The 25,696-nt window shown below is 46.8% G+C and overlaps 1 protein-coding gene across 2 annotated transcripts in view; it reads right to left on the bottom strand.

The window, feature by feature from the left end:
- Window positions 1-25,696, bottom strand: part of LOC147442811 (beta-galactosidase 8-like) — a 152,995-nt gene that overhangs the window by 92,981 nt on the left and 34,318 nt on the right. For both annotated transcript variants that reach the window (XM_086528841.1, XM_086528842.1), the window contains 7 exons: window positions 19,838-19,904; window positions 19,636-19,728; window positions 18,468-18,611; window positions 18,284-18,372; window positions 17,183-17,288; window positions 17,014-17,101; window positions 16,328-16,446 (listed from right to left, as the gene is read on the bottom strand). In XM_086528841.1, the coding sequence (XP_086384967.1) occupies window positions 16,328-16,446; window positions 17,014-17,101; window positions 17,183-17,288; window positions 18,284-18,372; window positions 18,468-18,611; window positions 19,636-19,728; window positions 19,838-19,904 (706 nt within the window). The remainder of the gene's footprint in view (window positions 1-16,327; window positions 16,447-17,013; window positions 17,102-17,182; window positions 17,289-18,283; window positions 18,373-18,467; window positions 18,612-19,635; window positions 19,729-19,837; window positions 19,905-25,696) is intronic.

The following is a 25,696-nucleotide window of genomic DNA, read 5'->3' on the forward strand; positions in this document are numbered from 1 at the left end:
TCACGCAACACAATCTCTGCAAAACCTAGTCGACTCAGCACATCCACCATATTACCTTCTAGGAGTTCCACTTTTATCTCACTTGGTGACACCTTATGACGACCAAGTCCCCTTCCTCCTCTACTCACCTCCATCAACACGTCCCAATTCCTCCAGCCTCATAGCTCCCACTATGCACACCCCACACTTTCTACACTACAATTGCACCTTACTTGAGCCCCACCACATCCCAAGCCCCATGTCACAAACTGTTGACGTGTCAAGCCACTGAAGAACGGAGCCACTGTGTAGATCACCGGCCGAGGGGCCTAAACCCTAAGAAGCAGAAGCAATAGAAGAAGATGACGTGGCAAAGTGTACGGAACTCCAGATTTCACGCTGGCTTGCTGACGTGGCAGACTATGGAATTATACGTTTCACGTTGACTGCTGACATGGAAGATTGTACGGATTTCCGTGATTTGTGCTGATAGGCGTTGACGAGGCACTGTACGGATTTCCGTAATTTGCGTTGGTAGCTTTTGGACAAGATGCTTTTGAGTTTAAGGCTTTTCATGTAAACTGCTTTTGGGCCTAGGGCCTTTATATATGAGGCCATGGGCTCATTCTTTGGTATGCTTCTGGACGAAGGTGCAGAGGATGGAGTACCGGCTTGTACTTTGATCATGCAATATAAAGAAATACTGAAAGGGGCGCCAAGGTTTGGGGCCAATACTCTCTGGGTGGAATTCTGCCACTCCGTGTTGCCTGTCGTCTCTCTCTCTTTCAGTCAGTTGTTATTGAAGTGCTAAAAGTCTGTTCAGTCTGTTCTTTTCTACGGGCACGTGGTGCTCGTCTTGTGACACCCCACGTGCCCCTCGCCCACCTCAAACAAGGTTGTCCAACCACCCAATCCTTTGCTACAAATACGCACTATCAAGGAAAATTCCCCTTACCTAAGGGCTCTCCCCCCCTGTCGTCATTGCCCACAAGCCAAAGATCACTATACAGAGATTGTCCAAAGCGAAAGGCTTCCTGGCAAAGGTGCAATTGTAAAGGTGAATCAAATGACAATCAAGTTTGCAATTGCGAGCTAACCTCCTCACGAGCACGGGCAACCATCGGACCTCGGATCTACCGCAATGGATCTTCACCGAATCAGCCTCTAAAACTAGTGCAGCCCATCTCACAGGCCTTGGGCGACCACAAGCCTCCTATACTTGCACAAAGACGCTTGAGGGAGGTAAGAAAGACTAAAACGAACATGCGGAGAGGATCTCCCAGCTACACGGACTGCCTACAGACATGCATCGGATGAACCAGCCGACCATAGCCACCATCCGGCAGCACTCTCGTGTTAATGCCAACGTCCGAGGACGTAGGTGTGCACCTGTATGACCAAGCGTTCCATGCCACCCGGCCTCACCTCCTCGAGGTGACCTCGCACACTCCTAGCCTCATAGGCTAACCATTGGGCACTCTAGTAGTGGGGGTTGATAACTACAAATGAGACCTTGGCCTCCCTTTTATAAAAGTGACCAGCCACACTGCCGAGTTCACACTACATCCGCCCGCGCACCAGACACCCATCCCGATGGTGTCTTAGACCAGATCCCCTCTCCTATAAGCGAGACATAACACACTTGCCCCCTTGAGAACCATTGATGTCATCATCAATGAAGTGGGGATATTAAGCTTTCAAAGCTCTAACTGATCCCCAAGTACCAAACCTTTCAAATTGACGCTTCCCCTTAATTAAATACGTACTCGTCATAAGCTTTTTGGCACGAATGATGGGTACGATAATTCAGATTAGCCTCTGGTTCTCGAGTAATATACTCAATTTGCATCTCTTGCCATACATTTTCCTCGATAGGCACAACAATGTCAGCTTGGCCTAACTTTTCTTTAAGGCGCCTGACATGAAACACTCGATGGACACTAACATCAGAAGGAAGAGCGAGTTTATAGGCAACTTGGCCGATTTTCTTTGTGATCAAGAATCAGGGTAGTTTTCGTACGTCGTACGGAACGGAACTTCGACCGGACCCGTCCCGTCCCGTTCGACTAGTACGTTCCATACGGTGATTTTTTTGGCAGTTTATGACCGTTGGCAGATTGTGACCGTTTGTTGCAGGCGTCCAGTTTGTAGCCGTTTTGGAGCCGTTTACGAGCCCTTTTGAAGGCAATTGCAATGCCCATGGCCCATGGGCCATTGCCATGCTTATTGCCCATTGCTCACATGCTCTTCCTCTTCCTATTTAAGCAACTCTTCCCCTTTTTTATCCAACACAACCTACAACTACAAGCTACATTGTATAAGCTCTAGCCCTAAGCCTCTCAATGCAAGCCTCTCAATGCTCTAGCTTCTCATCATCCATGTGCTTCCATTGAAGCTCTCAAGTGGGCTCAAGCTCTCGAGTCTCCATTGGGTCTCTCTCCTTCAAGCTCCCTTGGGTCTCTCTTCTCCAACTTTCGGGAGATGGGTTTGTGACTCGTCCGAGCTAAATGGACACTCATTTGTCTCATGGTCTGCGATGTGCTATTGACAAATCACAGACTTCTTTGGATCGAGGGAGCCAAGAGACCAACCACCAGCACAGGGTTGTACCCGCATTCATACAAGAGGCATCCTCATTGACAGGGCGACTGAGCTCGAGAGATCTAGACGACCACGATCGAGACACAGGAGCACACTCCATCGACGGAGACTCCAGCAGAGGATCAAAGGCATTCTAGCATGACACCCAGATTGTCATTGAGGGCCTATTCTACATTTTCACTTTTCACATTTCACATTTCACACTTCAATTTCAGTTTTCATTTTTACATTCAGTACTACTTTTTGTACTTGTACTTCAGACATTGTATTAGATTCACCACTTTGTATCTAATGGTCTCATAGGTCATTTTGGCCTTTTGAAGACGTTAATATATCATTTCATTTTGGCCTCTCTCTCTCTCTCTCTCTCTCTCTCTCTCTCTCTCTCTCTCTCTCTCTCTCTCTCTCTCTCTCTCTCTCTCTCTCTCTCTCGGCGAGGGCGAGCAGGTTCTTGGCGAGCTGGCTGGTTCTTGGTTCTTGGTTCTTGGCGAGGCAGGTTCTTGGTTCTTGGCGAGCTGCCTGAGGAATCTGAGGCGAGGGCGAGGGCGAGGGCGAGCAGGTTCTTAGCGAGGGCGTGCTGGCTAAGGCGAGGGCGAGCAGGTTCTTGGCGAGCAGGAATCTGAGGCGAGGACGAGCAGGTTCTTGGCAAGGGCAAACTGCTGAGGCGACGGCGAGCTGTCCCGCTGCCAATCTGCTGGACGAGGGACGAGAGGCGAGCTCTCTCTCTGCTGGACGAGAGTCTTGGGCGAGGGCGAACTGCTGATCTTGGACGAGAGACGAGCTCGACTGGGCGAGGGGCGAGCTGCTGGACCTGGTCAAGGGTCGAGGATGAGGAGCCTACCAAAGGGCGAGGCCGAGTTGCCTGCCAAGGGCGAGGGTCCTGACCTCTAAAAGACGAGGACGAGCTGCTTGCCAAGGGCGAGAGCGAGCTGCCTACCAAGGGCGAGGGCGAGCAGAGCCAAGGGCGACAAGACGAGACCAGCCTGCCAGGGCTAGGGGGAGGACTTTGGTGACGAAGGCGAGGCCAACCAGGGCGGAGGCGAGACCTCTACTGGTGAGTCTTTGTTCTTCTCTCTCAGATGGACCAACCAGCCGAGGATGGTGATGCAAGTGGCTTCACAACCCCACAAAAAATGAAAGCGACTTTCAAGCGGAGGAGCAGAGATAGTATACTCTCGCCAAGCTCACTGAGGGCCGGGAAAACCGTCACACTCCAAGATGATTTAATGATGGAGAGGGTTCAAGTAATGATTAAATCTGAGCTCAGCTTTATGAGAGATGACATCAGGAAAGAGATGTACGCAAATACAGATAGTTATAAGAATTCTATGTATGCAGATATGAGGAAAGAATTAGATAAAGCGATGCTTGATAGGCATGATGAGATGTATCTCTCTGTGAAAGGGGAGATGCAGGCTCTAATGCAGGCAAAAGTGAATGTAATAAAATGTATTATGCAGAAAACGTTGGATGAGGCAATTGCAAGCTTTGAATCTTGGAAAACCAATGTGGAAAAGTGCATGAAGGAAAAAGATGCAGTGATTGAAGAGCTTCAAGGGAAACTTGCAGCTTGCAAAATTATGCCCAAAACGGAAGGGGGAAATAAGCCCTCGATGTTAAAGGAGCTCGAACATATTAAGGAGCAGGTGAAAACTCTGCGCGAAGGGGAAGAACAAAACTCGAAAGAGGCTTCCTCATGGGCGGAGCGCCTTTTTAAAACACAGGAGAAAGTTGACGAAGCAGAAAAATGGATTGAAGGTGCAAATAAAGGGAAGGCCCGGATGCCAGAAGCCGCACAGACTTCTACCATCATCAATATGACCATTGAGGAGGAACAGAAGAGGAGGACTAGAGCCCTCCATGTGCGTATTACTGGTATCAAAGACACCGAAAATGTAGAAGACGAAGTGAAGGAACTCTTGCAGCGCATGGGCATCCCGGAACCTATGCACACAAGTGCTTGGAGAGTAGGAAAGAAAGGAGTGGATGAGAAGGGAAACGTCAAAGAGAAAGCACTTATTTTACGTTTCCCGACTTTGGAAACAAGGAAGGAATTCTTGAAGAAGAGACCGGCACTTAAGAAAACTATAATATTTATGGGGGATGACCTTACTTTAGCACAAATAGCACATATGCAAGATTTGATGCCAGAGATCAAGGCAGCAAGGGAGAAGGGAAAAATTGCCTTTTATAGAGGAGGGAAAGTAGTGGTTTTGGAAAAACCCACAGCATGATGGTGCGAGACATATGGGACCACACTCCGGATGGCGCCATGGAATTGTAATGGATCATATAGGCTGGATGTGCTTTGAGGATAGCTTCAGAGATAGAGACATTGTCTTTTACTCAGAGACACATCAAAAATCTGGACAGTTGATGCCAAGTGTGACTGGTTATTTATGGGAGACAGCTTGTCGGCCAGACGCTAGATCCCAGCATGGGAGTCGAGGTTCAAGAGGGGTAGCAGCCTTATTCAAGGAGGAGTTGCAGCCGCTATTATAGATTGTCCGAGGAGATGACCAGGCAAGATACATGTGGGTGAGACTGAGAGCTGAGACAGGCAAATTCTTATACATTGCTATATGTTACTTTCCCCCTAGCACATCAGTCTATACCTCACCTAGAGGGCAATCCCCTTTCTCTATACTTGATGATGACATATGGGAGTTCTCTAGAGATGGAGATATCATTCTCTTGGGAGACTTTAATGCCAGGACGGCCAACTCCCAAACGGTATTTTATGATACCTTGAAGGAGATGCTTAGAGAGATGGATATATCGGAGATGGGGCTTGACAGACCCTCACAGGATAGAGAGCACACAGAGTATGGGAGATATCTCATAGAGATGGCGGCTACGCATGGTCTGGCCATACTTAATGGTCTACAGATTTTTCCTTCGTCTGGGGGATTCACATGCTTTCCACACAGACATGGGGCCACTACAGTAGACTATGTCATGACTTCACCGAGCTTCATCTCTAATATTCACGATTTCAGTGTGGGCCCTAGGCCTGTTGGAGTAGCAATGGACCATGCTGTCTTGACTTTTTCAGTCTCTTTCTAGTATAGTGTCTCTCAGACACCACGGAGGATCGCACACACACGGTATACTTTTACACCAGAGACGGATTCAGTTTATGTGGAAGAAATTTACAGACGGATGTGGGCAGCCGAGCCTGTATATACAGTGGAGGAGATCACCACTTTGTTGACGGAGATCTTGAATGGGGCAACAGCAGAGGCATACCCACACACTCAACCAGATCAGAGAAGACGTTTTGGGATACATACTCCTAGCTCTCCAATGCAACAAATTCGTCTCGAAGGAGGTATGGATCCGGTCGTTCAACATAGCTCTTTGTCAGTAGAGTCCAACCCTGACTTGGAGCAGTCGGTCCCTCCCGATGGGTCCGATGAAGACTTACTGCAATGGTTAGAAGCCACCTCTTCGATGCAATGCTATGTAGTCTCTCTTCAACCTTTGCCAACAGATTCACCCTCTCCCCCTGATCCTACATCTGAAGCTACACCTGAGACCAAGAATCCCAGTCAGCCAAGTGAACCAGAACCAAGTGGACCAGTCTCAAGTGAGTCAGAACCAAGTGGACCAGTCTCTGGTGCCCATCCTTCAGAGGGTCCCTTGATGGAAACCGTCGGCCTGGGTGAGCCTATAACCCACCATAGAAGGGGAAAAAAGTCTCCCTTGCAAGACTTGGCCAACACCCCAGCTCCCTCCTTAGCCTCTACTCCATCTGACTCTCCACCCCTTCCGGAGCACTTTGAGGTATCTGAGGATTTACCATTTGCAGAGCTTCCATCAGGTTGGTTGCAGGAAGAGTATGCTGATTTCAACATTGATCAGATGCCAGCTCATAATGTCCAAAGGCTAACAGAGGCGGCACAGTCTTCTCCACCTGACGCAGCCTCGACCACTGCACCGCCTGACCCAGTCAGAGAGGTCAACCTAGGCGGCCCTGACAACCATCAGCCCATCTTATTAGCCACTTGGTTATGGGATCACCCCGCTCTACTCGACCTGGTAATCTCCTTCGTGCGCTCTTTCAAAGATGTGTTTGCCTGGTCTTACCACGACTTAGAAGGAATCCCAGCAGAGCTAGGAGTCCACACAATTCCTCTGGTTGAGGGGGCTAAGCCGGTCAGAGGACGGGCTTACAAACTGAATCCCAAGTATGCAGAAGCAGTCAAAATCGAGTTGGAAAAAATGCAAGAAGCAGGTATTATTGTACCAGTAGAGCACTCAGAATGGTTGTCTCCTATGGTTATTGCCCCAAAGAAGCAGTCCAACAAAATTCGAGTTTGTGTCGACTATCGGGCTCTGAATAAGGTCACAATCCCGGATGGATTTCCGACACCTTTTACTGAGAGAGTCCTCGAAGATGTCGCTGGCCATGTACTGTATAGTTTTATGGACGGGTTCAGCGGCTACAATCAATTAGGAATACATCCTGACGACAAAATCAAAACAGCTTTTGTGACTCCCTGGGGTATTTTCATCTACACTAGAATGTCTTTTGGGCTTAAAAATGCACCGCCTTCTTTCAATCGCATAGTATATATCATCTTTTGTCCTCTGCTTACTGATCACCTTCGCATATTCATGGATGACTTTTCCACCTTCTCGGGTGCTCAATGTTCGACCCCAGTAGAAAATCTAAAGGAGCATCTTGCTCAGCTCTCTGTAGTCTTCATCAGGTGCAGAGTGGCACGTTTGAAGCTCAATCCGAACAAATGTCATTTTTTGGTCACAGAGGGCACATTGTTGGGCCATGTGGTGTCTGCTCAAGGTTTGGCACCGGACCCAGAGAAGATAGTGGCCATCTTGAAGTTACCTCCTCCCATAAATCCCAAAGGTGTTCAGAGCTTTGCGGGCCACACCGGCTATCATCGCAGGTTTATACGTATGTATGCACAAGTGGCTCAACCATTGACCCGGCTCACCAGTGCTGCTGTTCCCTTCCGGTGGTCAACACCTGAGACCGAAGCATTTGCATACCTCAAAAAACGTCTCACTGAAGCGCCTATTCTAGTTGCCCCGGATTGGGCCCTACCTTTTCATGTGCATACAGATGCCAGTCTGCTGGCTGTGGGTGCTGTGCTGACTCAGCCTAGCAAAGAGTTCAACTTGGATCGCCCTGTACATTATGCAAGTCGCCTGCTCACCAAAGCAGAGCGAAACTATAGCACCACAGAGAGGGAAGGATTGGCTATAGTGTATGCTCTACACAAATTTCGTCACTATTTGCTAGGGGTCCACTTCACAGTTATCACTGATCACCATGCCTTGCGCTATCTGCTTAATAAGCCACAGGTTGCAGGCCGAGTATGGCGATGGCTCCTCCTATTCCAGGAGTTTGATTTTGAAGTGGTACTCCGTCCTGGTAAGCATCATGTAATGGCTGACCACCTCTCTCGCATTTACACAGGCGAAGAAGCTACCGGGATTGCGGATGACTTTCCAGATAGCAGTCTTTTTAAAATAGATACAACACCGGAATGGTACGGCGAGGTCCTACATTTTCTATCTACTGGGCTGTACCCAGAGAGGCCATCCCCATTGCAAAAGAGGAGATTGCTGTTGAAGTCCAGGCCTTTCACTCTGATTGGGGGCCAGCTCTACAAAGCGGGACCAGATGGTGTTCTGAAGCGTTGTGTCTCGCCTCATGAGATGGAGCATATTCTGGAGGATGCCCACAATGGTCCCACTGGTGGCCATTACCCTGGTCACATCACTGCTCAGAAGATTCTACAAAGTGGTCTGTGGTGGCCCTACATTTTTAAGGATGCAATAGCATATTCTAGGGTTTGTGATGTGTGCCAGAGATGTGGGCCGAAGCCGAGTAAGCAATCCAACCGTCCTTTGCAGGTCTCGATGGCGTGGCTACCTTTTGAGAGATGGGGTTTGGACTTTGTGGGACCAATATATCCCCCGGCTCAACCAGGTAATCGCAAATATCTGCTAGTGGCTACAGACTATGCAACAAAGTGGGCAGAGGTACTAGCGACAGTAGATTGCACTGGCAATACAGTGGCCAAATTTTTATATGAAAATATTTTATGCAGATTTGGATGTCCCTTAGAGATCACCAGTGATAGAGGCAGTCATTTTGTCAATGACATGATCTCAAATTTGCTGGCCAATTACAAGATTTTTCATCGCAAGTCGTGCTCTTATTACCCTAGAGCCAATGGACAGGCCGAGAGCACCAACAAGGTTCTGATCGCCCTACTGAGGAAAGCATGTCATCTCCATCCAGCATCGTGGGCTCAGGCTATGCACGGCACTCTTTGGGCATACCGCACATCTTTCAAAGCAACAACGAATCAAACGCCTTTTCAACTCGCTTTCGGTTTGGAAGCCATAGCTCCATTTGAGTTCAACTCCGGTTCCCCTAGGGTGGGCAGTCTGCGTGCAAGTTGGGGCATGGAATCTGCCTCTATCTCCCGTCTCAACTTATTGGATGAAAGCCGCCTTTTAGCTTCTCGTGCTCCGCAAGCGGAACAACTTCGTCGCAAAGCGTGGCATGATCGCCACCTCAGAAAGCTAAAAATAACGCAAGGCACATTGGTGCTACTCTATCAGGCAAAATATTTGAAAAAAGCAAAGAAGCTGGTTCCAGCTTGGCAAGGGCCCTTTAGAGTACAGGAGGTTTTGCCACAGGGGGCTGTCCAGTTAGTCACTTTGGAAGGCGTTCCTTTGCCACTGGTAAATGGCTCCAGAATCAAGTGCTATTACTCCTCTGAGTAAAGGGTCTGCAACTATCCCGCCATCTGTAGGTTCTATGTCCCATCTCTCTCCTCCCCACTATCTTTCCATCAGAACGGGTGTTTTGTTACTCTCTCAGTTATGCTCTCCTCACGACTAGCTTTCCACCAGAATGCATGCTCTGTTACTGTCTCAATTTCTGCTATGTCTTGTTATTTGCGGTTAAGTATTAAGGTCCTTCCAGTTAAGCTTTCAGTCAAGCTTCTCGTCGGAGTGGTTTTGTTCAGTTTGACAAGTGGAATCTGCTTGGGGACTCTTGGGGACTCTACTTAGATGGCAATTGGGATAATGAACAAGGTGTAATCAAGGACTTGACTTGATGAGACTCCCAATGCCATACTGTGTATGGGAAGAATATGGCAGAGTTTATGTCAAAGAACTTTGATTCCAATAGCAGAAAAAACCTTTGGTGCCATTAAACTTTCAGCTTTGCTGTAGGAACCTTAATCTCCTAATGAGTCAAAATTACCCTCCCTTTTATCTGCTCGAGATTTGTAGCTGCTCAAAAATTAGCACTTTGTACCTTCTCTTTGCTTCTGCTATCACTTTTATCACTTTGTACCGAGTGTGATCGTTGCGCCCTACCTATCCCAACCCCAAACCCCTCGCCCCTAACCTCTCCACAAACACACTCACCCCTACTCTATACCAACCCCTCGCCCCTACCCTCCCTTACTTCCCTCGCCCTTACCTGCCCTCAACCCCCTAGCCCCTACCCACTATCTCTCCCCTCGCCCCTATCCACTTATTCCCCCTCGCCCTTACCTACCCTCAACCCCCTCGTCCCTATCCACTATTTTCCCCCTCGCCCATACCCACTCTCTCCCCCCTCGCCCCTATCCACTATTTTCCCCCTCGCCCCTACCCACCCTCAACCCCCTCGCCCATACCCACTCTCTCCCCCCTCGCCCCTATCCACTTATTTCCCTCACCCCCATCACCCTCGCCCATACCCACTCTCTCCCCCTCGCCCCTATCCACTATCTACCCCCTCGCCCCTATCCACTTATTCCCCCTCGCCCTTACCTACCCTCAACCCCCTCGCCCTTATCCTCTAAATATCCCTCGACCCTACCTCCCTTACTCCCTCGCCCCTATCCTATACGCATCCCCTCGCCCAATTCCGCCTGCATCCATCGATTAGCAATCAGAACCCATCGTTTCCAATCCATCGCGTGCTTTAACACAGCCATAGCTTTTTTTAACTCATCATCCGCTGCCTCCATCGCTTTGAAAGGACAAGCTATTCGTTTCTTGCATATTCAAGCTTTTTCAGAGTTAGCACTGCACACTGCAGATTGACACAACCAAGAATTCTCTTTACAATGGCTGGAACAAGCAAGCAAGTAAGGAAAAAAAAAGCTCTCTCTCCAGAGAGGCCAACTGAGACATCCCAAAGTTCTGCAGAGGCAGAGGATGTGGATACATCCAACCATGGCCTCACTGATGTGTCCTCCACTGATCACAGTGATGAAAATTACAAGGAGTCCGAATCAAGCTCTGCTTCCGACTCCGAGTCTTCGAGCAACGAGGAAGAAGAAGAGAATGAAGAAGAAGAAGCTGTAAAGAACCAAAAGAAGAGAAAAGCCATCATGCAGGTACTGGGTCATCCAATTCCTCGGCCTCCTTCTTCCAAGACCCAAACCAAGTTCACATTGAACTTCCATCTGCAGCAGCCTCATCCGTCGCTTCGAGAAGTCCTATCAAAAGACCAGCTACACAAGCTAGGATTGTCAGCATTAGCAGACATCGATCTGCCTTCGGATATTCCCATGGATATGGTGCATGCACTCCTCAAGTTTTTTCCCAAAGTCAGAGGACACCCACTGACTGCTACACGAATAGGTAACGCCTTGGGGATGACAACTTTTCCTGCAGTGAAACCGGATACGCGCACCTATTCCCAACTTTCGAAAGATGCGACAATCGAGGCATGCAAAGAACTACTCAGTACTAATCATGCTGGCTATGCAAGGAATAAACAACTCTGGTCCATTTTCAAGTATTACTTTTTGGTCAGAGATCCTAAAGTCGGCAAGGGCAAGGGCAAGGGCAAGGCCAGATGTGACGTGCCTACTATATTCTCGCACTGCGAAGGCCTATACTGCCTCATCCACACCATCCCATGTGGCTTTCATCAAATTTTATTTACCTCTTTACAGTCTCGGGCTAAAAGATTCAGAGCTAAGATGCAATCTGTGCAATCTAGCTTTCAATGCTTCGCAGCTCCGATGTTGGCCTGGGTGATTAATATACCTGTTAGTCCTATGGATGTGGATGCGGCGATGCAGCGTAAAAGCTCTAAGAGAAAAGGGAAAGATATTGAAAAAACAAAGGATCTATCTGAAAAGCCAAAGAAAAAGAGGGCAAAGGTAGTGAAGGACACAGTAGCATCTTTAGTATCCCTGCCAGTCTCCGAAAGCCAACAGCTTCGAGTGAAGCAACCAGTTCGACGTTCCTCGCATACGGTCACTACTGATTCGATGGTAAGTTCAGGTGGTCCAGATCACACTATGCATGTCACAGTTGTGACTTCTACAGTGTGTGTTCCTCTCTCTACTGCTGCTATTTTTACACCTAACACAATGACTAGCTCCCATGTCCCAGTGGCAATTGCTTCTTCTCCTATGCCTAGTCCTGAGGCAACCACTCCTACCATCTCTACTTCGACAGAGAGGCATGCGCCTAGTCCAGAGAGGCATGCTCCTAGTCCACCGCGAGCAGTGCCACTTGTCACACCAGTCCCACCAGCAGTCCCACCAGCTGTACCACTCTCCAGCTCTCTTCACCCTGACACTATTACAGGACCTTCTACAGGATCGGACTCTACATCATTTTTTCAGCTATCGGAGGATATATTCCAGGAGTCTAGGCAAGCCATTGCCACCATTGAGCTAGGAGCAGAGCGTTTAGCAGCCACACACCAGCGTCACGCAGCTACTTACGCAGCTATGGAGGGAGCTCTGAAGGTTGCTGAGAGCGCCATCGCGGATAGGGATGCCACTATTTTCGCACTCCAGCAGGCCCTGAAGTTAAAGTCTCAAGTGATTAGTGACCTTCAGAATCAACTACAAGGATTTAGAGAATTGTTGTTACAGGAAAATAGGGCAAGGCAGCCTACGATGATGGGTATGGGATATGGGTGGACTGGAGCAGGTACACCAATGCAGCATGCAACAACGGGTCCTCAATATTTTATGGGACTTTACTCACAGACTCCAGTTCCCGTTCAGTACTACAACCAACAACAACAGTATCCTCCTCCTCAGGGGTTTCAGTCTTCACCATTGCATCAGATGCAAAATATGACTTGTTGTGATGGAGTTGCTGGAGCACACGGGCATGGCTGTGTTACTCGACATCCTCAGTACACTACAGGACAGGTGCTACCATCGGCTCAGCAGCAGGTGGCTGGTCATTTCTCAGGAAACACACTTACTGACAGGAGAGCTCGCATACAACAAGGCCCCACAATCGATTTGATGGCCCCACCTCCAGAGGCTCATCCTTCGGATGCAGCAGTGGCCACCACTCTATCTCTTGGATGACAGATCCAGGAACTCACCATTGTACATACTAGTAGTTTTCTTTCAAAGTTTCAGTCTTCCTCTCACCGAGACGGTGAGCGGTCTTGTGGCGGGCAACCTGTAGCAGGGCTACAGTCACTTCACAGGACAGGCAGTTGGACAGTTAGCTACAGTTGGTCTGGTTCACACTGGACGGACCCTTTGGGCTAGGAGTGACACGTGGTAGGGTACCTACGGTGGTCTAGTGGACATCGTGGCCAGGTCACCACCACCACTCAGTTTGGAGATAGACTTAGCTGGCTAGACATTTATGGGCCGTTGGTGGCTCTTATGGGTTGTACATATGAGTAGTCGTGTTTTGGGGCAGTTCTATCTTATCTTGCACGTAGTTGTCTAGAGGAAGTCTTACACAGAGCACTGCTTCACCATCCCCGACATCTGAGCCTCGACACCCCTTTTGTACCTGTGAGTCCTGGGCTGGAGCGGAGTGTGCTGCCACGCCAGAGTCTGTACATGGTTCTTTGAGCTAGTCGAGTCCACATGTTCTGGTCCACTGTTGTGTCTCTGGTGTTATCCATTGTTTCTGTGTTGTTATCCGTTGTTTCTGTGCTTCATTCTGTTTGAGAGAGTTTTCATTTGTTTGAGTGAGATTGTCACGCACATTGCACTGAGGGGCACCCACACTGTAGAGAGCACGACACATTATCCGCGCTACAATTATAAATTATAATCAGGACTCCCTCCATTTTCTATACTCTAGTCTTTAATTAGTTTGAGTATACTAATTATGTTTTTATTGTCCAATGTTGTAAATGTCAAATAGGTCAACATGGATGAGCTCACACTTACGATTGACACTCTAAAGAGTGTCAACAAAGAGCAAGACCCTGAGGAGCAAATGATCTTTCGTGAGCTCTACTTGGAGCTTGAGGAGATTGATCGCCGGGTTTCACGATCATGCAAGAAGGTCGTCATCCATGGAGTTACATCGGCTACAAGAGGCAGAGGTGCTAGGGCTACAAGAGGTAGAGGCAGAGCATCAACAACACCCACGAAGGCTCCTAGGACCTATGTGCGGCGAGGCTCCGGAAGCGGCTCTTGTGCGGTGGCCATCACTATGGAGGATAGAGAGCCTCGAGAGCCAGAGTATGATGATGAAGGCAACCTCATTAGTGATGGAGATTATGAGCCGTCATCCTTCGACTCTGTGAGGAAGAGGATGATGTTGATGAGCAAGGCTCAAAAGAGGAAGATGATGAGAGCACTAGTGACTAGTGACTAGATTCTAGAAGCTCTTAGACTAGTTACTTTAGACTTTACTATTTAGTCTCTCTATTATGGTGTGCCACTTTTTGAGTACTTTGTAGCCCTTGCCACTTGGTCCCCCCACTTTTTTGTATCATCTTGAGTCTTGTCTCTCTACTTATCAAATTTCAATGATCATTTTGGTTTATGTAATGCTCATTCTCTTTAGTCTTTGAGTCTTGACTCTTTGCATTGTAGTATTGTAAATTTGTAACTTGTAATCTATACAAATGTCAAGTTTCTATAAGGCCTAAGCCTTAGACTTGAGAATTATTTGTTTTTTTTAATTTGAACGTACATAACGTCATCGTACATCATAAATTTTTTTAGTTCGTTTAGTACCGCACATCATCGTACGCGCACAAAACGTACGGGACCGTACGAGACCACTATGTCAAGAATGGACCACAAAATCTAGCTAAAAGCTTATAATGCTTTCTAGTTCGCATAGTCTTGGAATCTTTCGGTATCTTCAGTTAAACCCATTGTCCCACCTCTAGAGTCCTTGGAGATCTTTTTTGATTAGCATAAGAAGTAACTCAATCACGACCTGTCCTTATACTATCCTTAGCCAATTTGAGCATTTCTTGCATATCATACTAAAAATCTCGAGCCTGGAGATCCTTGACTTTCTATAAGCCAATAGCAATAGGGGATTTAGGCTCAAATCCATACATCAACATGAATGGGCTAAATCCAATAGCAGAATTCTTGCTACTATTGTAGGCAAACTCTAATTGTGGAAGGTATCTCTCCCAATCAGACTGCCAGTGAGAGACATAAGCTCTCAGCATGTCCTCTAACGTCTGATTCATCCTTTCAGTGTGTCCATCAGACTAGGGATGATCAGAGGATGACATACTCAACTTCCTCCAAAGGTGAGCGAACACATCTTGCCAAAATCGCCCAGAAAACTTAGTACCTCGTTCACTTACAATGTCTTCTTGCAAACTATACAGCTTATAAAGCTGATCGACAAATAAAACCGCCAATTCATGGCTTTTTACTGTCACGACCTACATTGTGACCTATCCCTCAACATCTCTTCCTAACTATCGAAGCCCCCGCCTTATGGTCCCTTTTCTTAGGAAGTGCTTCTCAAGGGTGATTGTGGATGGAGGGTCGAGTATCAATTTAATGCCAGAGATAAAGAAGCTGTAGGAGGCAAGCATCATTGTTCTAGTGGAGCACTCTCGGTAGCTGTCCCCTATGATCATTGATCCGAAGAAAAGCTCGAATAAAATTAGAGTATGTGTGGAGTTTAGGGCCCTGAAGAAGGCTACTTTCCAAGATGACTTCTGCACACCATTACTAATAGAGTGTTGGAAGATGTAGCCAGGCATGCCCTGTTCAGCTTCATGGATGGATTTACCAGCTACAACCAAGTATCCATCCACCCTTATGATCAGATCAAGACAGCTTTTGTAACACCCTAGGGTACCTTCATGTATACAAAGATGCATCCTGAACTGAAGAATGTACCTCCATGAGACGTCTACATTATCTTTAGACCTCCGCTCCCTGAGAACCTCCAGATCTTCATGGATGATTTCTAAAATTTCTAAGGAGTTCAGGCTCTACTCACTAGAAAGCTTTAAAAGAGCCCTTTTCCTACTTGGCCGTTATCTTTGGGAAATGCACGGAGGACCATATAAAGCTCAACGCAAATAAATGTCACTTCTTGGAGATTCAGGGCACATTCTGGGCCATGTAGTTTCAACTAAGGGGCTAGCACCTGATCTTGAGAAGGTGATTGCTATTCTTAAGCGATCCCCTTCTTAAGGTGTACAGAGCTTTGTTGCATACAGGTTATCGTCGCAGGTTCATTAGTATGTATGTAGACATTGTGCTTCCACTCAATTGCCTCATCAGTGCCTCTATGCCCATCCAGTGGACTGGTAAATAGAGTACGCCAGCAGTGTTTTGCATTTGTAAAGGTTATCTTCTCGCAAATATTTGTCAATATCAAATCTATCAGCAGAAAAAAATAAGAGACAGATTTTAAGGAGCTCTAATCACAATGTCAATGGGTAGAATTGGCCAGAACATACAACAATTTCTGCAGACATGTCACACTTCAATAACTTCCAGATTTTCAACTTGAATCTAAAGGGAAAATCTCTCCTGACCTCTTGCATGGAACCAAGTCCTACCCTTGTAGGGGCTTGCAGAACAAGGGCTGGTTCACATAGCTGTATTGCGAGGTGCAAGTCTTTCAAATGGCCCCACTTTGGCTGATTGACGTTTCCTACAAAATTTCAAGACGAGTTGCTCAACCAAAGTAAAGAAGGATAACACAAACAAAAATACTACATCAGATACCTCTTTACCAGGGAGGGCTTCTAATAATCAATGTGCAAGTCAAGATAGGACACATGCCAAGCAGTGAAAATTATTGCCCAGTTGAAAACACTAACAGAAAAAATGCAGTATAGCCACCAACTTTGTCATACCAAATACAATGATAAAAAGAGCCTTTCAGAACCTGGATCTCCTAGTTACGAGAGAGGGGAAACACGATAACAAAGGTCATCAAAGCGTGGAAAATCAAAACAACTTTGATGGTTCGTATTTGTGTTCTCCATGTTGCCTTGGCACAGATGAGACACCTTAGTATTTTTTGCATAGATGATAACCTGATGACCTCTACATCTTGTGAGACACCTTAGTGCAATAAGTATTTTTTGTATAATTAATAACCTTTGACCAGGATGTTAAATGGGCTGGTCAACACATGAACTTGCTTTATGCATCCCATGAACAAGCAGATTGAGCTTCTCAATTTAAGAGGTGCAAGACAGAAGGTTCTACAAACCAAATTCATCCAAGGGAGCATCATAATCATAGGACGTTGTTATGTAGGGTCCTCCAGCACTACGTCCAAAGTTGGTGCCACCATGGTACTGCAAAAGAGATCAACAATATCCACATAAAATATATCAACCCATCCTCCTGAGTCGAGAAAAGAAAGCTCTCAAAAGTACCATGTAATAATTTTGGAAGGTTCCCCCTTTCTCATAAAATCGAGCCACAGCATATGCAATATCTTCCACAGGACGGTGGGGTCTTCGACCTCCAAAGTTTTGGAACCTGCCAGGTAGATTTGCCTCTTGAGCTATAAACATACTGCCTACTTATGACAATGTATATGCCCCGGGGGATTCACCATGGAAAACTTACCACACCACGTAAGTGCAAGGGAGGGGGGCTTTTTTACAAGTTACATAAACTTATAAGTTAGGGATAGGCCCCCAATAATTTATCTCCCAAGCTTAAAAATAAGGGAGGGGGTATTATATTTTGGGGGGGGGGGAAGAAGTGAGAAAAGGGGAAAATGAGAGAGAGTTTTTGTGTTTCAATATCATGGCTTCTCAAAAGAGTCTACCCTCAAACTTGTGAGTCAATAGCTACAAAGAGAACTAGCAATCCTTTGTATTAATTGCTTGTTTTGTGATTATAGTTCATTTATTGAGGGATAAAAGCTGTAAAGAGTTTGTATAGATGTAAATTTACATGAAGAACTTAACACAACTTTATAACCGTGTTTTTTGAGTAATTTAAGTGGGTCAAAATTTGACGAGTAGTTAAAGTGCAGGCTGAACGAGCACATAGTTTGAAATTCAAACTAAGATACATTGAGGGCACATCTAGTTATCAACAGAAGTGGTTCCTTAATATGTTGCAAATCACTATGCTACACGCTCTTTGACTAGTTTTACTTAGTTAAATCATGTGAGACTAAATTTTATATGTAAGGTAGGGGTCTGATAGTTTTCTGCATTGATTGTCTTATAAGCGTAGAAAAGGGGGTCATATTCCCTAATATGAGTCGTATATAAGGGTTTTATCAAAGTTGTCTGCTTGCAGGTGGCGTTCCGTTTTGTGTATAGAGTGAATCCCCCCGGGTATATGCAGACCAATTAAGTGTTTGGTAGAAATATGATCGCACATAAAAAATATAGAATCACAGTCGTATCAAATTTGTGCTAGTGGCTTTAGAAAGTTAGTTCTTCATCAAGCAAAGCTGTTTATCTCATGATTCATGAGACCCATATAAAGTAAAAGCTAGGCAAAGCAATGCATACCAGCCGGTCCAATTCTCGGTCCACATTTTTGGCTTTTTGTTTGAGTTTGGCTCAAAACTATCACAGTAGAATCCATTACACGTATTGATCTGTAAAGAGATTTTTTGTTGATCACTCATGGAAAGATATTAGGGTGACATGTTGCAGAGAGAACTGCAAGTAGACTGTAATGTAAAGAGCATACAATAGGATCAGGGGCATCTGCTTGGTTGCACATAATCCACGGGACGCCAGTGTTTAGTCCAAGTGCCATTTCTGCAGCCCACTTCATATAAGTTTTTCCAGCCTGTCCATAACTGTAGTCGATATTCCCATACTCATTCTCTATCTGTCATTTTCACACAATTCACAAAAAAAACCGTGATAACTATAGCAACTCTTCTACCAGAAGAAAAGAAAAGCGAATACAACCAAGGTCGTAGTATGCTGGAGTAAAATAAAATCTCAAAGCCAATGCTGCCAATATAATTTCGTCACAAGAAAAGGGAGAAAACAAATAAGAAGCATGTCCTCATGAACTCTGTTATGTCCTTTTCGCTTAGAGAAAATTTACTAAGAGACAGCCTTCCAGATTCACCACTTCAAATGTGCAAGTATAACACCCTTTAAGGCTTCTGGAAAAAACATAGGTTTGAGCAAGAAATTCCCAGGCATGGGTTCCTCGAATCATCTCTAAACACTTGATATCCCACCCCTAAGCAGGGATCTTCTTTAGAGCTTTCTAGATACATTGAAGGTCCTCTTGAGGTTTTCGCCAGTAGATTTAGTGCAACTTTTTATCTTTAAACAAACCCACAATCAAATCGCTGGCTGCCAACAATCACCAAGATATATTTTTTAATTAACCAGACAATCCTGAGAACGCCAGGGACTGTTGGCATAAAAGCTCAGAATTCGCATTGTAGCTAAACTGTCCTACTTTCAAAACTTTCTTTAAGTGATATTTAGCAATGCAGTTTCTTAGTGTAAAAGACAACTTAGCACTTCCTGTTCTCTATTGCTACTTCCACTTGCAAGAAGTAGCACAAACTTCATGTTCTCTAAAGGTCATGAGGAGTTTGAGGGCATACCCCCCATACATTGAAACTTACAGGAGATCCAAACAGAGAAACCATCACCCAGAGCAAGGCCCCACTCCCCTAAATAATTCCTTCATCACAGTCTCTGAAGAGCCTCTAGGCTTCCTTTATTTGTTGCGTGTTCTTTTGAGGACTCACTCGATTACATTTTACATTTCTTAAAGCATTCCTATCAGAAACAACCCTTTAAGCCAGCCCAGACCAAGTACCTTTTTAATTCTAGCACACATAGCTTGGAACCTGGAGGATGAAGATTTTAGCCATGTAGCATACCTGTGCTAAGATGATGGGTCCTCCTTGCGAATAAAAGAGCTTCTCCTCTTTCATCATCTCCACCACCTTCGATGTGAATCTCTCCATTTCAGCCTGGTAAGGAGTCAAAGACCTGAGAAAAGGGAACTTCAAGAGAACAGGCTCCATGTACTATCATGATGCAAAAATTGGAGGGAAAAACCCAGGAGGAGATAACAAAGACCTTGAAGGGCTCATTGTTTGTACGAAAAGCAATTCCTGGAATAAAGTGCAACCATACAGGAAATCCCCTGTATTTGGAAAGAGAGCAAGTTTGAGTGGTCTCTCTCTCTCTCTCTCTCTCTCTCTCTCTCTCTCTCTCTCTCTCTCTCTCTCTCTCTCTCTCTCTCTCTCTTTTTTTTTTGGGGGGAAAGTCAGGGATGTATATTACTGAGTACAATATAATCCCCAGCGGATGCCAAAATAGCTCTCTCTCTCTCTCTCTCTCTCTCTCTCTCTCTCTCTCTCTCTCTCTCTTTTTTTTTTTTTTTTTTGGTAAAAATCAGGGCTGTATATTACTGAGTACAATAGAATCCCCAACGGATGCCAAAATAGCCTGTCATGTGGGGTGTACAAGCTGAATGTAAGGATGAGAGCCACTATAGTGACAACTCGACTAGTACAATCTCATGGTGGTCTGTGTGATGAGTGGAGGAGAAACCACTGAGGAGGCGCATAATGCCATGTAATCTGTCCACCTATAAGTGTGAAGAAGAGTGGAGATCTTGCCCAACGCCGAAGGAAATCAAATCGACGAGCCTCGGATGCTCTAGATGTGCCTGAGGAAGAATCCCACTGCCAGATGAGGGTGTGAATGATGTCCAGCCAAATGACAGTGAGGGTATCCTGAAGGAGCTGCGGTGCCGCACTGAGAATATGAAGACAACGAGCTCTCCAAACATTCCAGAGTGCAATGCTGGTGATTACTGAGAAGATTTCATCACGTGTTTGAGGATCTCCTTGCCAAGCAATCTGTGGTAACATAGCCAAAGTCCCTCGTCTGTAACCAGTCGCGGTAAGCATAAGATCTGGATCTGTGTCTGAGCCCTCGTAGAAAAGATGCGGTCCGGGCATCGGCATCAACCAGGAAACAGATCCCCAAGTGAGAAATCCATGCTGAACTCCAGCTCTGCTAAGTAAAAAACCAACTGCTAGCCAAACTGCATGAGAAGACGAGCATGACCAAAGGCAATGCGCAGGTGACTCAGGTAGGCGCAAAGAACATCGAGTACATAACGGATCGTGACCCATAGAAGCTAACCAAGTCCCAACTAGAAGTCCTGCATGTGCAATCATCCAAAGGAAAAAGGAAATACGACGAGCCACATGTAAATCCCAGATGGCTGACCAAAATTGCCGTAGATAGGCGTGTGAGAGACCTGAATGTAACCAGAAACGCATACGAGTGGGCTGCTCTGGGTGCTGTCTCATCAATGCGAATCTTCCAATTCTGACTGTATACTCAAAGAATGATACATGTGCGCCGGTAGGGTTAGAGTGAGGCCAATGCCACTCTCCTGGGTCCCAATAAAGCTGAGATAGGGCACGACCCTCCCACACCCAAAGCCTCCAAAGTGCAGCATCAGCGGACGCGAAACGGGGGTCAACACAACGACGCTTCCCACGGGAGCCAACTACTCGTATGGCCTCCCAGCGAGCATCGGGGTAGACAAGGTGCGGAGAGGTAGTAGCATAAGTCAGTCTAGCATGCATCCCCGAAGAGTAGTCAGTATCAACTGTTAACAGCATAGTGTCGAAACGAACTAGTAAGAGAGTGCTCTGATAGAAGAGGCCTTCCCAGCCACAATGTGGAGGCATCTGAACTGTACACCGCATGACTGCGTCCCAGTGTGAAGGAATGGCGGAGCCAATCTCAAGTAGTCTGTCTGTTACCCCGCGACCAATGTCATAATGTTCTGCCACAAAATCTGCATCCAACATACGCGTCTCATGAAACAACCGCATAGAGGCAGCAGGTCCAGTGTCCCAAGCAGCCCAGTCAATGTGAGTCCTCTCTCCAAGTTGACGAGGTGGATTAACCGAAGAATCAAGAACTGCATCATTCCAAATGAGAGGCTGGCGCTCAATCTCCTCACGGCATGAGGGAGGTGAGCGTTTGATAGCGCGTCGCATGGATACCCAAATCTGAAGGAGCGAACGAATGAAGGGTGAGAGAGTTCTGGTGCACAAGGGGGCATCCGTGAAGAGAAAACGATACCCTGTTTGCCAAGTATGGCCATCTCTAGTTCCGAGGCGCGGAGTCGCTGTGGAAAGAGCGGCCTGAAGAAGCATCTTCCAAGGTTCTTGGCCGGGAAAAAGACCCCGAACAATAAGCTTGGTAAGAAGGGCGCGACTCTGTAATTCTGGATCAATAATGCCAAGGCCCCCCTCTGATCTAGGACGAATAATCGTGGACCAGCAAACTCGAGCACGAGTATCAGTAGTCCCATCTGTGCCACTCCATAAAAAGTTCCGCACGAGTCTGCGTAGCTGAGCTATCACACTAGAATGTAGCATCCAACAGGAGGCCGTATACCATACTGTAGCCAGAATGACCTGGTTGGCGACCAATGCGCGGCCAGCCAACGACAGATGACGTGAAGACCAATGACAAAGCTTCCTGCGAATAGACTGTAGCACAAGTGCAAACTGCTGCTGTGAGGAAACGTCAAATCCAGCCTGGAAGCCCAGATATCTGCATGTCTGACCTGGCTGTAGCCATGTGAAACCATCAGTTACCCCCCAAGTAGGTATGTCATCAGTGCCAACCAATAACCCATAGGATTTATGCCAGTTAATGCGTGCACCACTGGCAATGCAAAAAACCTCCAGGGCTCCCCGCATCGCATCAAGAGCTGCTAACTCATAGCGCAACATCAGCATAGTGTCATCAGCAAACTCCTGATCGATAAGGTCTGGAGCTGAAGGTACTGGCATGGTCAAGCCACGAAATGCATGACTCTGAGCACGAAGAAAGTCTAACATAGTCTCTCTCTCTCTCTCTCTCTCTCTCTCTCTCTCTCTCTCTCTCTCTCTCTCTGAGGGCGAGGGCGACCTGCTGTGGCGAGGGCGAGGGCGACCTCTGCTGTGGACGAGGGACGAGCAAGCTCAGACGTGGGACGAGGGACGAGCCGGCTGAGGCGAGGGATGAGCTGGCTGAGGCGAGAGCGAGCAGGCTCAGGGCAAAGGCGAGCAGGCTCTTGGCGAGGATCGCGGGCGAAGGCGAGCTGGCTGAGGCGAGGGTGAGCAGTCGCGTTGCCAACCTGCTGGACGAGGGACGAGGGGGCGACCTTTCTCTCCGTTGGACGAGGGTCCTGGGCGAGCTGCTGAACCTGATCAAGGGCGAGCTGCTAGGCCTGGGCAAGCTGTTGGTCCTGTGTCAGGAGGGCGGGATGAGACCAGCCTGCCAGGGCTAGGGCGAGGAGTCAGCCAGGACTAGGGCGAGTACCTGGTGACTAGGGCAAGGCTAACCAAGGCGTCCGCTGGTGAGGGCCTTGACTCAGTGCTCGCTTTGTTCTTCTTTCTGAGATGGACTAACCAATCGAGGATGGTGATGCAAGTGGCTTCACCACCCCAAAAAAAAATGAAAGCGACTTTCAAGCGGAAGAACAGAGATAGTATACTCTCGCCAAGCTCACTGCAAGCAGGGAAAACCGTCAGAGTCCAAGATGATTTAATGATGGAAAGGGTTCAAGTGATGATTAAATCTGAGCTCAGCTTTATGAGAGATGACATCAGGAAAGAGATGTACGCAAACGCAGATAGTTATAAGAATTCTATGTATGCAGATATGAGGAAAGAATTAGATAAAGCGATGCTTGGTAGGCATGATGAGATGTATCTATCTGTGAAAGCGGAGATGCAGGCTCTAATGCGTGCAGAAGTGAATGTAATGGAATGTATTATGCAGAAAAAGTTGGATAAGGCAATTACAAGCTTTGAATCATGGAAAACCAATGTGGAAAAATGCATGAAGGAAAAAGATGCAGTGATTGTAGAGCTTAAAGGGGAACTTGCAGCTTGCAAAATTATGCCCAAAACGGAACGGGAAAATCAGCCCTCGATGTTAAAGGAGCTCGCAGATATTAAGGAGCAGGTGAAAACTCTGCGCGAAGGAGAAGAACAAAACTCGAAAGAGGCTTCCTCATGGGCGGAGCGCCTTGTTAAAACACAGGAGAAAGTTGATGAAGCAGAAAAATGGATCGAAGGTGCAAAGAAAGGGAAGGCCCGGATGCCAGAAGCCGCACAGACTTCTACCATCATCAATATGACCATTGAGGAGGAACAGAAGAGGAGGACTAGAGCCCTCCATGTGCGTATTACTGGTATCAAAGACACCGAAAATGTAGAAGACGAAGTGAAGGAACTCTTGCAGCGCATGGGCATCCCGGAACCTATGCACACAGGTGCTTGGAGAGTAGGAAAGAAGGGAGTGGATGAGAAGGCAAACGTCAAAGAGAAAGCACTTATTTTGCGTTTCCCGACTTTGGAAACAAGGAAGGAATTCCTAAAGAAGAGACCAGCACTTCAGAAAACTGGAATATTTATGGGGGATGACCTTACTTTAGCACAAATAGCACATATGCAAGAGTTGATGCCAGAGATCAAGGCAGCAAGGGAGAAGGGGGAAATTGCATTTTACAGAGGAGGGAAAGTAGTGGTTTTGGAAAAACGCACAGCATGATGGTGCGAGACATATGGGACCACACTCCGGATGGCGCCATGGAATTGTAATGGATCATATAGGCTGGATGTGGGTGCCTTTGAAGATAGCTTCAGAGATAGAGACATTGTCTTTTACTCAGAGACACATCAAAAATCTGGACAGTTGATGCCAAGTGTGATTGGTTATTTATGGGAGACAGCTTGTCGGCCAGACGCTAGATCCCAGCATGGAAGTCGAGGTTCAGGAGGGGTAGCAGTCTTATTCAAGGAAGAGTTGCAGCCGCTATTACAGATTGTCCGAAGAGATGACCAGGCGAGATACATGTGGGTGAGACTGAGAGCTGAGACAGGCAAATTCTTATACATTGCTATATGTTACTTTCCCCCTAGCACATCAGTCTATACCTCACCTAGAGGGCAATCCCCTTTCTCTATACTTGATGATGACATATGGGAGTTCTCTAGAGATGGAGATATCATTCTCTTGGGAGACTTTAATGCCAGGACAGCCAACTCCCAAACGGTATTTTATGATACCTCGGAGGAGATGCTTAGAGAGATGGATATATCGGAGATGGGACTTGACAGACACTCACAGGAGAAAGAGCACACAGAGTATGGGAGATATCTCATGGAGATGATAACTACGCATGGTCTGGCCATACTTAATGGTCTACAGATTTTTCCTTCGTCTGGGGGATTCACATGCTTTCCACACAGACATGGGGTCAGTACAGTGGACTATGTCATGACTTCACCGAGCTTCATCTCTCATATTCAGGATCTCAGTGTGGGCCCTAGGCCTGTTGGAGTAGCAGTGGACCATGCTCTCTTGACTTTTTCAGTCTCTTTCCAGTATAGTGTCTCTCAGACACCACAGAGGAGTGCACACACACGGTATACTTTTACACAAGAGACGGATTCAGTTTATGTGGAAGAGATTTACAGAGGGATGGGGACAGCCGAGCCTGTATATACAGTGGAGGAGATCACCACTTCATTGACGGAGATCTTGCATGGGGCAGCAGCAGAGGCATACTCACACACTCAACCAGATCAGAGAAGACGTTCTGGGAACATGCCTCAGAATAGTTGGTATGATGAGGAGTGCAGAGAGATGAGAGTTCAGATTCAGAGCGAGCTTATACTTGGAGTCATTACATATAGACAATCTCGGATTGCCCTTCGGCGTTTAGTGCAACGGAACAAGCGGACCTTTTTAGCCCAGATGGAACGTGATTTGTATCAGCTCTTTTTGAGCCGCGATTCAGGTGAGGCCTGGCGTCTCTTCCATGAGCACTCACCTCCTCCAGTGATTACCTCTCCCGAGATTTGGGGTCAATATGCAGCATCATTATATACAGTACATGGGCAACCA

The sequence above is a fragment of the Adiantum capillus-veneris genome, chromosome 14, assembly GCF_014529385.1.
Source record: "Adiantum capillus-veneris isolate H3 chromosome 14, ASM1452938v2, whole genome shotgun sequence".
NCBI lineage: Eukaryota > Viridiplantae > Streptophyta > Polypodiopsida > Polypodiales > Pteridaceae > Adiantum > Adiantum capillus-veneris.